Source organism: Adelges cooleyi, unplaced genomic scaffold (assembly GCF_023614345.1).
Source record: "Adelges cooleyi isolate 19-005CV unplaced genomic scaffold, UGA_ACOO_1.1 ACOO_flye_CR_arks_rails_tigmint_CR_PRNA_9, whole genome shotgun sequence".
Classification (NCBI taxonomy): domain Eukaryota; kingdom Metazoa; phylum Arthropoda; class Insecta; order Hemiptera; family Adelgidae; genus Adelges; species Adelges cooleyi.
This window is the reverse complement of record NW_026096579.1, coordinates 11,748,914-11,763,798: the sequence shown is the minus strand read 5'-3', so window position 1 is coordinate 11,763,798 and position 14,885 is coordinate 11,748,914. Positions and strand designations below refer to the sequence as shown.

At 29.8% G+C, this 14,885-nt stretch overlaps 3 protein-coding genes across 3 annotated transcripts; 2 read left to right on the top strand and 1 right to left on the bottom strand.

Moving 5' to 3' along the window:
- The first annotated feature begins 1,576 nt into the window (after positions 1 to 1,576).
- Positions 1,577 to 4,523, top strand: LOC126846954 (venom serine carboxypeptidase). Its single transcript, XM_050586869.1, has 2 exons — positions 1,577 to 2,447; positions 3,695 to 4,523. The coding sequence occupies exons 1-2, from the start codon at positions 1,709 to 1,711 to the stop codon at positions 4,342 to 4,344; spliced, it is 1,389 nt and encodes a 462-aa protein (XP_050442826.1). The 5' UTR covers positions 1,577 to 1,708; the 3' UTR covers positions 4,345 to 4,523.
- A 3,492-nt stretch (positions 4,524 to 8,015) lies between these two features.
- On the top strand, positions 8,016 to 9,931 carry LOC126846960 (POC1 centriolar protein homolog B-like). The gene is made up of 7 exons (XM_050586875.1): positions 8,016 to 8,273; positions 8,351 to 8,531; positions 8,602 to 8,710; positions 8,792 to 9,086; positions 9,160 to 9,356; positions 9,430 to 9,552; positions 9,619 to 9,931. The coding sequence occupies exons 1-7, from the start codon at positions 8,216 to 8,218 to the stop codon at positions 9,655 to 9,657; spliced, it is 1,002 nt and encodes a 333-aa protein (XP_050442832.1). The 5' UTR covers positions 8,016 to 8,215; the 3' UTR covers positions 9,658 to 9,931.
- Positions 9,932 to 10,673: 742 nt separating this feature from the next.
- LOC126846965 (ubiquitin-conjugating enzyme E2 L3) lies at positions 10,674 to 13,268 on the bottom strand. Its single transcript, XM_050586881.1, has 4 exons — positions 12,968 to 13,268; positions 11,830 to 11,925; positions 11,088 to 11,274; positions 10,674 to 11,018 (listed from the first exon to the last, which is right to left on the bottom strand). Exons 1-4 carry the CDS (start codon positions 12,992 to 12,994, stop codon positions 10,864 to 10,866), a joined length of 465 nt encoding a protein of 154 aa, XP_050442838.1. The 5' UTR covers positions 12,995 to 13,268; the 3' UTR covers positions 10,674 to 10,863.
- Positions 13,269 to 14,885: the final 1,617 nt, after the last annotated feature.

Genomic DNA, 14,885 nt, shown 5'->3' with positions numbered 1-14,885 from the left:
CGCAAAAATCTTAACTGGTGTATCACCTATTTTACAAAACAAATTGCATGAACATTAATGTCCAATTTGGTTTATAGATTGTTCGCACCATTTGAAACTGAGAAATACAAGTAGATGTACTTACTCGGTTCTTTTTTAATTTCATCAGAGGAAACCAAACTGTATGCTTCGTGGAAAAATGCCAATATGGATCGGAATGTTTGTAGTCCGGGTAATTTGTATCGATACTTGACCTACAACTATAGTCTTGGATATATTTTTCTATCTTCTCTTTAATCTTTGGCCACGGACATTTTTCACATTTACACCCGTCATTTAACGTTATGGACGTAAGTTTTTCGTTAAAATAAAACTGCACGTAATATGTTTGTTTTAAGAGTTTGCCGGTTTTGAAGAGTACAGCCATACAGTTTGCTGCCAATGGAGCTATCTTAGAACTTCTCCACATTCGGTCCTTCACACTTTCATAGTTGGATGACATTAATGGAACTTTATCTTTGGCTAGACCTAACATGACATACAAATTCAATATGTTTATTGAATTTCCAAAATAAAATACACCTTTTAGACCTTTTCCTTGTATTTTATTTCTGAAATTAAAATTAATTATCGTGGTTGCAATAAATAATGTTATGTATACTTTACATATAGTGTATGGATAAAATGATTTGTATAAATTTACTTTACCGGACACCATTTTTTTTGCCGTACCAAGTGCCGTGCCACTAGAGGGCTGAGTAACATACCACGGTACCGTGACACTAGTGTCATATATTTAACATTTTTATTATGTGACCCGCGTGTTATTCAAAATTCAAAGCACTTAGTATCATGCTGCAGTTTCATCGTGTGAACGAGTTTTTAGTGTGACAGTGCTTAACCCACTCGGTCACGTCACTCGCTCTCGACACATTAGGTATGTTCGTTTAAGAAATAAACGGTCGACACGAATCATCTTTTCGATCAACCTATGATGCAATCCCCCGGATTTGATCTCCCCGGTCCCCAGGAGACAATGGATAGTGCTTAACAGACTCAAACCCGGATATGGACGCACAGGAAACATGTTACAATCGTTTTTGATGTTTTGGTTTTGCGCCGAAAATCCGTTACGACACCTCCATTTTCACTTTTTATTTGTCTAGCTTATAGAAGTAATATTATAACTTAAATAATTTGAATTACTGATGTAGAGTGGTTTTTAATTAAACTATTAGTATTATGCGAAACCCCTATCAAGTAAGATTGTGTTTCTTCCGATGCGTGTTGTAGCACAAAAAAGTTTAGTTTAACAAAATAGTTTTATAAAACCATTTTATTTCGCAGTTTATAAAATTCCATGATTTCAATGTAATTTTATTTGACTGCCATCTTGTAAAATTTGATTATAAATTCTCTATTTGCGTCAAGTATAATCATATAGGACTAGATCTATTCTATATAAAAACTGATTATATAAATATATATATATACAACACGGGATAACCTAATTGCACGCCAACTCTCGTACAAAGCGTACCCCTCCAATGCTAAACGGTTAGTTTATCTACCTTTGTGCTAATCATAAGATCATATTATTATTGTTGAACACGTAACACAGTATGCACTATGGAGTATTCGGTACCGCTCAGTCGTTGTTAGTGTTGCGCGTTGTGCTGAAAAGTGGTCAACGTCCGAACACGGGTGCTGTAACGTCGCGATACTCGCTATGCGTAACTTAATCATTTTCGTAACGGTGGCCGCCGTCGTTGCGGGACAAGTGGCATCGTACAACGTGCTGGACGCCAATGATGGAGCGTTGTACTTGACGCCAATGATTCGCCAGGGGGAAATCGAAATGGCCAGGGACGCGTGCAAAGTTAAACCCGTAAAAGGCAACGTAGAAAGCTATTCCGGCTACTTGACCGTCAACGACACGTACAATTCTAACATGTTCTTTTGGTTCTTCCCCGCGGCTAACTCGCCGGCCAACGCGTCCGTATTGCTATGGCTGCAAGGCGGACCGGGCGCGTCCAGCCTGTTCGGTTTGTTCAACGAACACGGCCCGTTCTCGGTGGCCAAGAGCCACGGCCTCAAGTTGCGCACTCACGCCTGGACGTCCACACACTCGGTACTCTACATAGACAACCCCGTGGGCACCGGCTATAGCTTTACCGACAACGACGCCGGTTACAGTACTGACGAGTCGCAGGTCGGGCTGAACTTATATGAGGCGCTTACGCAGTTTTTCACATTGTTCTACGAATACAAGAACAACGACTTCTACGTTACCGGCGAGTCTTATGCCGGAAAGTACGTACCAGCCGTTTCCTACGCTATTCATTTGAACAACCCGAACGCGCCCGTCAAGATCAACTTAAAGGGATTAGCGATCGGTAACGGACTTATTGATCCTATTAACCAATTTAACTACAGCGAATACCTGTATCAACACGGTTTCCTCGACGGTACGATTTCATGTTTTAGTAATAAATAATATTATCGAATCTTTTAATTCTTAACCTAAAGCATGTCAAATATAACTGCATATTATGCCAATGTTTGAATTTATTTAAAATGTAACTGCTCATTATACCAGTTATGAATACTTTGTTTTTGCGGTGTACCTACGCATCTAAGACTGTAAAGACTAAAGAAAAAAGCGCTGCAACGTAACTATAAAAAAATAATAAATATATGTCATTATAGGTATATATTATAGGTAATAATATACCTATTATTTTTTTTAATGTATTGGTTTTTGGGTTTTGCAATGAGTTAAAAGCTTTAAAGTTTAAATTATTATTGTAAAATAAAAATCAATGAGTCATACTATAAATTAAAAATAATATATTATATTATAAATAAATAATAATAATATGAGCTACATTATAATAAAGTCATAATTTTAGTCTATCATAAAAAAATTGGTGGTTCATAAAATTCTGAAGACCCTGTATGCTGTATAATACACATTCGACCAACTATATACAGTGTACTGTGTATATACAACACATTTTTAAGAGCCTTTTTTTTATTGAAAACGAGTTTACTCTTGACCCCTAATGGCTTATGTATTTTCTGGCTACGACTTTTGATCGATTGAGTAATGTGTTGCTCGAGTAAGTCCGTCCAACTGTTCCAAAGATACAAAAAGCATGTTGTAAAAATCAATATTTGCATTGCTTCGCATTGATACTAAAATATTTTTGAATTTTATTCTAATAAATTGTTTAAAAATTTGTCCTCAACGTAAATACATAGTAAACTTCGCATAGAAATATAATGATAAAATATAAATAGATGTACTTTGTAGTTAGAACATATTTGTAATGAATTATGTATTTAGTAGATTCTAGTTATCTAATATATTTATGATTTATATAATACGTTCTCGACGTTGTGGATGTTGCATTATTTTCATTACGTTTTAATAATTATAATTATTCGAATACAATTTCGATAACGATATAATTAACGACAGGTCTTCGTCTTACCTGCCTTATAACAACCAACGCTTTGGTTATTTACACAGCTTAAGTACAATTATAATTGAATAGAAAACGGAAAATATAATATATAAGAAATTAAAACTAATTACTCGACTAGTTTTGCTGTATTGGTATGACCGCATCAACTTGAAACACTATTAGTTACGCCTAAAATAATATTGTATTTTTTTATCTAACTCATAAAACTTAATATATTTGTGCAGAAAACGAGAAATCGAAGTTCCAGGAACAAGAAAATATCGGCTTACAACAGATTTTGGCGGAAAATTACACGGATGCTTTTCTAACGTTTGACCGTTTGATGGATGGCGACATATATCGGTACCCTACACTGTTCCGGAACTATACCGGCATGACGTACTACTTCAACATGCTTTGGGCCAAGGAACCAACACCGTACGGTGACTGGGAATCTTACGTTCAACAGGAGATCATGCGACAAGTGTTGCACGTCGGCAACCGGCCGTTCAACAACGGTTCAATGGTCGAGAAACACCTTACGGACGACGTGATGCGTTCGATAAGCTCGTGGCTGGCCGAGTTGCTCAACTCCGGGGAGTATCGCGTGCTCCTCTATTCCGGTCAGCTGGACATTATCGTCCCGTACAGGGGCACGATGCGTTTGGCTAAAGCGTTAAACTGGAAAGGCGCCAAAGACTTCAACCAGGCATCGCGCACTATTTGGAGAGTCAAAGGAGACAACGACAATCAAACCGACGTAGCTGGATACGTCACTACATCAGGCCCCCTGACCGTCCTGTTGGTGCGAAACGCCGGTCACATGGTGCCGGCCGATCAACCGGTGTGGGGTCTAGATCTCATTAACAGATTTACCGCAGGCAAACCATTTTAAAAGACGGTTTATATTATTAATACATTTTGTTTAAGATGTTAACTCAAAACGAGTTGGACTACAATCTGCGAGTCTATGATTTTGTGTTAGTTTTTAAAAAAAATATTTTATGTTTTAACACGTCATATTTAGTTTTAAGTGTCTTATAAATAAAAAGTAAATCAAATATTATACCTACAGACACCACATTCTTACTTATAATTGTTTATTTTTCTTTTGCATTCATAATTATATTAAAAGAATAAATATTTTGGTAGATTTAAAACTAAGAATAGTATAAAGTTTAAGTTTAAAAAAATCAAGAGTCTGAAAACATGAAGTACTAAGGAATATTATCACGATCAATAGAGTAGTCTAATAGATAAAAACCTCTATTATCCACCAAGTTTCGGTAATGAAACACAAATTATTAGGTATTTGTAAAAAACATGATATTACTTAAACGTCACAGTGTTTTTTTAACTAATAAGGATAAAACCAAATTAATAATAAGGACTTTAGACTATCCACCTCTGAAATGATTTAATTTAAAAACTTAAATTGTTAGATCTACTCTTTTGAGCACCAAACCACAGAATTGATTAAATCAAATTTAATCTATCCCAATATGTGTACAAAGTGTATGCAATATAATCATTGACGTTACTTAAATAACATTATTTTGCTATTAAATACTTTTATTTTGTTTCATACTTACAAAAAAAAAATTATGTTCATAGTCCAAACGAATAATATTAAAAAAATATTAATGGTTTTACAAAATATAACAGTACTACTTAATACCTATTTAATAAGTTATCATTCCACTTAGGTACAGCGTACACATTTAATACATATATATTGTAAATTGTTTTATTATTATGTTTTTATTAAACGTTGATGTACTTTGTTCGTAAATGATAGAATGTAATTATATGATAATTCGCAACATGATAATTACTGAGTGAAGTTCTATTTTTATTCTATTTAAAACCGTCGTTCTTATTTTCATAGGATTGTTGGAAATAGGCAACAGCCAACTCATTTTATTTTACTTTGGTTTTTGGTATTTGATTGGGGAAAAACATTTATATAAAGTAGTTTTCTAATATTAAGAGTAAATCGAATGTAATCTGTTCAGTTATTTAAAAAAAATAATTTTTAATATTTTTAGAATATTCTATGTATAGATATTAAAATTATACTTGACATTCAAATAGTTATCAACTAGAAATATTGTTTTAAGAGCATTTAACTTTCATAAAATATTTAACATTATGACCCAATCCACAAATACATTTATAATTTATTAAATTTTATTTAAACTATCAACTTTATTAAGGTTTTGGACTATTAAGATTAACTAATACATTTTTTTATTTATTAAAGAATATTTACAATCTATGCTGCAAGGCATAATAAGCAAATAGTTACATTGTTATAATATATACAGAGAGAGAAAAAAAATGAACAAATAAAAACGGTGATTTGGTATGAGGAGGGAGGCTATCCAGTGAAAGACCCAACGTGATTTTTGTTCTAATTATTTTTAATTAGATTAATTTGAATTATTGTACTAACAGATCTCGACACCAATGTCTTCGGAGTCGGTGAGGTGGATTTCCGGGGAGTGAATTTGACTTCCGAGGATATTGGGATAAGTACTCCTTGGAATTGCGGAGGGGTGGAACAGATTTTTTTAGTGTGAAGGGAACAACTAATAAATTAAAAGCCAATAAACCTTTTTTTTAATGGCGAGTAAAGTATTTCTTTTTCGTTATTTTTATTTTTTTTTAGTTTTATAGGCATTACATTTTTTATATTTATAGTCTCTTACATAATCGTGTAAGGACTAATAATGTTGTTTAATTTTGCGTTTCCAACATTACTTGGTGTTTTCATTTACGCTATACAGGGTGTCTTGCTGGGTTTTTACTATAAAGAAACGAGTTCTTTATAAAATAATAATTTAATTGAGATGGATAAAATTATAAAAATGAATATTTTCATTTCCTTTTTTCGGTTTTATAATTTTTTTAAATAACTGTTATTATTTACACACATACAAAAATAATCTTTTTAGGATCTACATAGTAATCGTCATCAGAAAACCATTGTCCATGTCTAGTGTCATGCAAAATTCAGATTTTAATTGTTTTCTAGATGAAAGCAAAACAAATTCGAAGAGGTAATGCTCTTGATATGTAAGACTTAAGAGTAGGTACAAGTGTAGTGACCATTTTTTAAAAATCGAGTTTTTGAGTTTTGACAATTTTTACCATTTTTTAATAATACAATTTTCCACTAGTACAGGGACATTGACAACATTAAGAAACAAATGAGACTTAATAACAACATAATTCTTATAAGATAACACTTGCAAAAAAATATATAATAGATATTGTAAATAAATTGCATGTTTTAAAAGCAGTCATATCATGTCTAAATTAATACTCTATTAAATGAAAACATATATTACTATAGGTTATCCTTGTTATTAGAAACGATAATGTAACCTATAACCAGTGAAGTATTAATTAATAATTAATGAGGTAAAATGTAAAGTTTGGATAAAAATAAAATATTTAAAGGTCGAATATAATATAAATAGCAACTTATAATTAGTAGTTTATTAGTTTTTACTTCCAAATCAAAATATTATTCTGGAATTCCTATACATGATATAACATTTTTCTTCCTCACTCCTCAGGATTTTCTGCTTTATTTTACTCAACAGCAAGTACCATATAGTGTTACCACAAAGACTTCCTACATAACCAAAGGTATTATCATATATTATTAGGTATTAAATTCAATATCTAATAATAAATTATTTCTAAATAAAAATATGAAAATGAAAAAGAAAAAGTAAATTATTTACTAAGTTATTTTTAAAATATTATTTTTGCGATGTACAGAGACAGAGAACAAAAGAACTCCGTTCACTTATGGCCGTAAATTTTCAATTAGTAAAAAATTAATTGCATACATCTTAGGTGCAATATAAATGACCAAAGTCGAACGATTCACAAAAAAAAATTGCTACATAAAATCTGAATTCGGAGACTGTATGCAGTACAGCGTTATTGTAAAATAATTTTTTTTTTTTTTAATAATTGAATTGAAATATTTTTTTTTAGAGTTGGCCATTCCGCCTATTTGACCACCCCAATGAAATTCCTTTCGGTAACGGTCGTCGTGCGACCTGGCCTTGGTATTTCGGCTATACTAATATAGTAATATATAGTTTTGGGTTATGTTCGCGGATTAAACTTATGTTATCAAAAAGCTAAAATTTCCTATAAGATATAACTATACTGCCCTACTGAGCAAAAATCGAAAAAAACACTAGCTACAAAAAATAAGTTCCTACAGTTGCTTTTTTACTTGGTTTAATCGGTTTTTTACAATGTTTCTTTTTTGAGTTACGGCACTTTGGCTTAGCAGGCCAGTATAGTTTCAGAGTGTAAGTACTCGGCAAAAAATATATCTTAAATATTTTTTTGAACGCGACTCGCGACATAAGTAGGTATGCGGAACGTCAGTTCCATCGTCCATCTATGTCCGGCCTGTCGCACATAATATTTATATGGGACGGCCTCTAGCGGTAAAAGCAGGAAATTCGTTATCATAAATTGATAGAATAATATGGAATTGCTAGCTTCATATTGTTGTCAGTTGAAAATATTTAATTTAAATTTAAAATTATAAATGTAAAATTAAAAAAAAAATGTTTTACTTCTTAATAATGTATACTTAAAAAAATGTATTGTTTTAAAACGATTTTATTTAATTAACGATTTATGGAAATTTGTTTAATTCCAAGATATGGTAAGAATTTATTATAAATTAAATAAACCACCGTTTTCAGTTTTAGATATATTATTTGAGAATGGCCGCTAACTTGGAATGTCTAAAATGGAACAAGTCTGTTTATAAACTATCAGCAGGTATTTTTTTTGTCTATAAAGCCTTTGGATAGAATAATAATTTTGTTGTGTAACCTAAGCTGATTTATTTTGAATAGAAATATGTAGAACGAAATACTCTCTTGCTCTGAAACCATCATGTTTAATGAATCTAGAAACAAAAAGTGTACCAATAATAAAATTAAGATTTTTAGCAGAATCAAATAAGTTAGCTTCACTGGAAAGTTTGAATATTATTAAGATATATGACTGGTCCAAACCTGATATTAAAATCTCAAGGTATGGTCTTGTTGTATTATAAAATAATATCAATAATATAATATGATTGACCTATAAAAATTATTTTTAGTGCAAAGTATATGGGAAAAGGTAAAGTTTTAAATTTAACTAGTAATTCTACCGGACATCAAATAGCTACTTGTACGGATGATGGAAAAATTCAATTATGGAAATTCAAAGTAATTAATCACAAAATTTATAACATTTGTTTAACTTATTTTCATGAAATACTATTTTTACTGTGAAATTCGTCTTTATAGTTGTCAAATTGTGTAATATCAAAAGAGTTGAAAGGGCATTTTCAACAAATACGTGGTATTGAATTTTCTTTAGACAATAGTAAATTAGTGTCATGTTCAAATGATAAAACATTTAAAATTTGGGATTGTCAAACTATGAAGTTCTTAGCCAGCAACATGTTTCATCGTAACTGGGTTAATATGGCTAAGTTTTTTAATCAAGATAAACTTGTAGCATCTTGTTCCAGAGATTCTCTTATCCAAATATTTGATTGTTGTTCTGGAAAATGTGTTATGAAGTTTAGTCTCAATCCAGGTTGAGTATTAATACATTAACTGTCCAATACACATTTAATTGATTGAAAGGTATTTTGTTACTATACATATAGATTATGCCGAGTCGCTTGCACTTAAAGATGAGTACAATGTCGCTGTGGGTACTGAACAAGGATCGGTGCGTGTGTACGATTTAAGAGTACCAAAAATTGTGCAAGTATATAACGAGCACAAATGTAAAATAAACTGTATTCAGTACCAAAATAAAACACCTTGTTTAATTTCTGGATCCCAAGACCAGACACTTAATGTAAATATTTTTATTTAACAGTAATTGTCTATTGAATAATATTTGTTATGTGTGGTGCTGTTGCTTATTATAGGTTTACGACACTCATGAAGGTAGGTTTTTGTACTCCATCAACCATGTTGATAGTATAAAAACTATGGATATCTCTTTAGATGATCAACTATTATCAACAGCATCTTTTGTTGCTAAAAACCAAGTATTAAAAGAAATGGTTCCTTATTAAAACTATATTTATATAATTCAAACTGTTTTCTCATTACAGATTACCATATGGAAGTCGGACTCTGTAAATGTTTTATGATATAGTGTAATTAAGACGTTATTTAAACTCGTATAACTGATATTTTCTTTTTAAGAGTAATTCATTCCAATGATTATAAATGTAAAGGCGGAATATTTAATTTTAAATTAAGTGTGTAGGTATTTAAAGTATTTTTTGTTTTTAAATAATTATCGAGTTTTAACAAATTGTTGTCGTTAGTAAATATTTTTTATGCTTACTGTACATTTTTTTAACTGACTGATTGTAATTCATAAAATAAGTATTTAAAGTGTATAAAACATTACTATTTGAAATTAAAAGTTTTATAGAAACACGGGTAAGATTACAATTTTTTAATTATAATATAATTATTATTATCATAGAAATATTTCGCATAAATTCATCACTCTCTGTATATATATATATATTTAAACATATTGTACTAATGTCATAATTTAATGGTGAATGAAACTGTATCTATATTTATAGTAATACATTTATTATATTATCAATAATAAAAAATTATTAATGTCATAATTAAGTTTAATTTTAAACGGTTGATAAAAAATATTTGTATTACCTAATTTTTATTAAAATAGTACAGTAAATATGATGCTGGGTGAAATATTATTTCAAATTGAATAAAAAAAAATTAATGATTCATTTTTTAACGCATGATGTAACGATAATTTTCTTATTTGTAAAAAAAAAAAACATCTTAAATTGTGTGTACTTAACAATTATTTCATAAAAAAAAAAAATGACGTTAATGGTATGTATATAAATCATTCGCCCCCCCAAAAAAATGTAGTAATTTAACAATAAACTTATTATTTTATCCATATTTTAAACTATAATTTACATTCATACAAAAATAATCCCAAAATTCAATGTGATTCAAAATTATTAGTGACATTAGATAAAATAGTATTTCACAAAGAATAATTGGTGATGAGAACAAATGTTTAGTTTAACAATAATTAACGAATTAATATCAATTGAGATAGCAGAGTTTTTGTTTGAACACTCACCATATTGTTAAGTAAAAATAAAACTTTAAATCAGCTGTGTTTATTAGGGTGAAAATAGGTACAGTTTAAATTCCCAGCTAATTGCTCAAAACTGTGTAAGAATACACATAAATGATTAAGTTGTTGCCATCGTTATCGTAATGTATAATACATTTGGTGTAAACCATTGATTAAACGACACGACAGTTAATATTATTTATAGTGTGTATTATATTTAATCGGCAGGTCTCTTTTCGCCAAATTTCTTGGCATATTCCTCGGCATTCTTGAAAAATTTCTTACGGTCTTTTAAATACTCTTCAGCCAACTCTGCACGTAGAGGATGCTCAGGTTCAGGATCATTGACTAGTGCTATAAGAGCTTGAATTACTGTAATAAAACAACAAATTATTATCCAAGTAAATACTGCAGTAAATAATGTAGCACATTGCAATATACCTTGGTCAGCTTTAGTAGCAGGTTTCCAATTTTCAGCACTGATAATTGGCAAACATACTTGACCCTTCTCATCTATGTTGGGATGGTATATTTTTGTTTTAAAGTTAATTTTAGGTGGTTTAAACGGATACTCTGCTGGAAAATTAATTTCTATTCTAAATGCTCCTTTATTGTAAGGTGGATTTTCCTAAAATTACAAAAAATATTTTTTTGTATTACTAACTATTTATAATCTTGACAATCTTAAATCGAAGTTCATACAAATAATTTATTCCTCAAATTACACGCCAATGAACTACTTAATTTTTCACATATATACTTAATGTTTTTATTAAACATGTCTTTATACCTATAATAGTGTCTGTAATCAACTTTTAAATGTTATCACTTTGTTTTTTTTTAAGTAGTTTGTGTTTGATAAAGCGGACAAATCGCATTCTATTAATGGCGATTAGCGGAAATTGAACATGTTAAAATTACAAACTAATAAATAACACCAAAGAGGTACCCAAATTAAATCATTTTTACTGTCAAGTTAAATTTATAGTTGTTTTATATTACCTATTTAATTGGGGTACCAAAATTTATATTAAGTAGAACTTTTCTGTGACTAAGCATATTGACACAGTTCATGCAAAATACATTAAATCTTGTTTTTTGCCAGATTATTATAAAACATCCTTAAACAGCAATTAATTTTTTAATCCTAAATTTTAGTTGAAAATATACATCTACAACTTACTGGTAAAATCAAACCTTGCCAAGCTAATATATTTGATTCATCAACTTGAATATCACGAAATGATTTAAGTCCAGAGTCACGAATATCTGCAAGTTCCTAAAATATAAAAATAATATGTAAAATAGGTAACAAGAATACTTGAATTTATAACTACAAATATATCCGGTAAAAATGCCTAGGCAAAAAAATGGCCATAATTACTTTATTTATGCAAAATTATACATGTTAACAAAATACCTACACTTGTTGGCAAATATAGTATTTATAACATTATACTACAATAAAATTACCATTTAATTTAAAAGCCAAACTTGGGTAGGTAACATAATATGCTTATTTATAAAACATGAGTCTTCTATAAATGAGTGCAAAACAATATTTCTTAAAAATGTAAGTTTCTTTAGCATACCGACTTTCTTTATTTCGTATTGTGATAACGTACTACACAGTACATATAAGAAACTTTGGTACATGAACTAACATTTTATAATATATATCAATAACAAATAAAAATCTTTGAAAATTGTATTATACACTTTATTGTAAGTAAAAAATGTATAATGTTAAGCGCGTAAGGATATATTTCCAACCTACCATTTTAAAAGAACATACAAATTTAAGATTTAACAAAGCGCTTTCAACAATTTACATAAACTACTTGTAGGTCATAGCATTATATACATTATTATAAATACTGATAATATATATTATATTGATAATCGTGATTTCACTAAATTAGATTATAAATGTGTTTTAGTATTATTAAATAGAAATGAGTTGAAAACTAAAAATTAATGAAACCTCTATAAAATGTTGAGAAAAAAATGAATTATTAAGTTAATAAAAGTGAAAGTTTATACATTTTTAAAATGGAAAGGCTAAATAAATCAATAAGACACATTTGTTTAAATTGTCAAAAGTTTTACGAATTATCATGGTCCTAACTTAGTTAGTACAATTGAAGTTTCCACACTCATTACCTAGTGAACACATCACACATTTACAAGCAGATGATAAAAATGCATGTCATGGTAAAATATTGATGATTTTTAGAACAAATTTTGTGATTTAATGAATAAAATTATGTAATTTGTACATCAGTGCAACGAAACGCAAGTAAACATATCTCTATACTCACTTTTTGAAGTCTTCTAGTAGCAGCCATGATCTATATAATGAAAGTGCTCACCAAAGAATATTTGACAAGACTAAAATGAATCACTATACAGGAACGATGGCCGTCGAAGTATGTAATAATTGTATGTAAATGCAACAGTATCAGTAATGAGTATTACTACTGGTAAACACGAGTGTATAATTCAATAAATAAGTCTCAATATACTTAAGTAAACATTGAAATTAATAAATTAACAAAATTACACCTAAAAAATAAATCTGTTTTCGAGTCTCGTCTCGCTCGATGCTCTTGATTTCCAGTTTTTTTTTTTGTGTAATCAAAAAAATACCTACTGATCGACAGTGTGGCCACGCCTGGTAATTATTATTACCGCACAGCATGGAGTAATGACTTATCGTAGTGACAAATTATGCTGATTAACAAATTCATATTAATATGAGACATAGTAATTAAACGTATTAAAAAGATATAGGTACTATTGACTAGCATCAAACCATTTTCAAAGCACAGTCGAAAATGTAATATTTAATGATTTTAATAACTCCACAGGGCAAAGATACAGAAACCATGATAATATTGTAAATTTACTTAAAAAACGAAGGATCCGTTTTACGCGTATTAAATTGTTATAAGCAACAAACATGTTTTGTCAAGCCTCTACATAAATATTATTTAAAATTGGCTGTAGTCAATGTTTGGCCTTGATAATGCGACCTGGAAAGCTAAGAAGGGACTTTACATTTAGAGGTACCTACCCCGCAATAAGAGTTTTCCCAACAGGTCGATGTGCCATCAGTTGTACATTAATACAACGAAATCTAAAAAGAAAGCTATTTAGGCATCGCCAATCAAATGCTCAAAAACACTTGTTAACTACTCGAACAAACATAGTTTGTACCACTTTAATTATTACCAAATACTTCCAACTTGATATCACTTGAATTATTTATTTATTAATAGATTATACGGTCTGGGCCCTTTTGGATATAACAATTAAGATAACACATAATACAATACAAATTGAAATATAGATACAATACAATACAATATAGAAATTATAGTTTATACAAAATTAAATTAATAATAAATCATTAAATTGGCAATAATTTTAAAATTTGTTAATTACGTCTAGTTACATTGACAGTTTTAAAAAATTAAAATAACCTAAAGCAGTCTGCGATATTTAAGCTACAAATTGTAAAAAAACTATGTGTGTGTAAATACTTTTGTGATACCAAATTAATTGTATGATTAATTAAAGAGTAAAAAAGAAGAACATTGTTTTTATAGAGATGAGAGGGAAGGGAAGGGAATTGTCTATAATTTAGACAATTGAAACACAGTGTTCTGTTTTTGTAGTATTTGTGTTAAATGATGGATGATGGATTTTATTTATCATTTGATAAACTGCCACCCACGATGAATATCAAAAATAATAGCTAACCATGTGTGTACCTAGATCTTGATACGGTACGGTATGGACTTGATTCGAGTTTTATATATTCCCGTTAACAGTCACTGTTCAGCCAATGGTAGATTGGCTTACAGGGCTTAAAGTGGGAAAAAATTCCAGGGGGGACTAATGTCTCCATATAGTTTTAAGCGTTCCATATTATATAATTTTATGTATAATGTCTAATGCATATAGTATATGTAATATATAAACAGTGATTGTGTTATATACTCATCTCACTTTTAACCCTGAATAATGTTCAAATTTGTAATTTATTTCATAAAAAATTTAAATCACAAAAAATACTACATTTTTATGACAAGATATCAATGAAGAAACTAATGAGTGCTCTTATGGTGCGCCGATACTAAGAAGTGAATTTAATGCCAGTCTTAGAGAATTGAAAAATAAAAAAGCCCCGCGAGGTTAGGTTGGGTCGTGAAAAATGGAGAGAAAAGTTAAAAA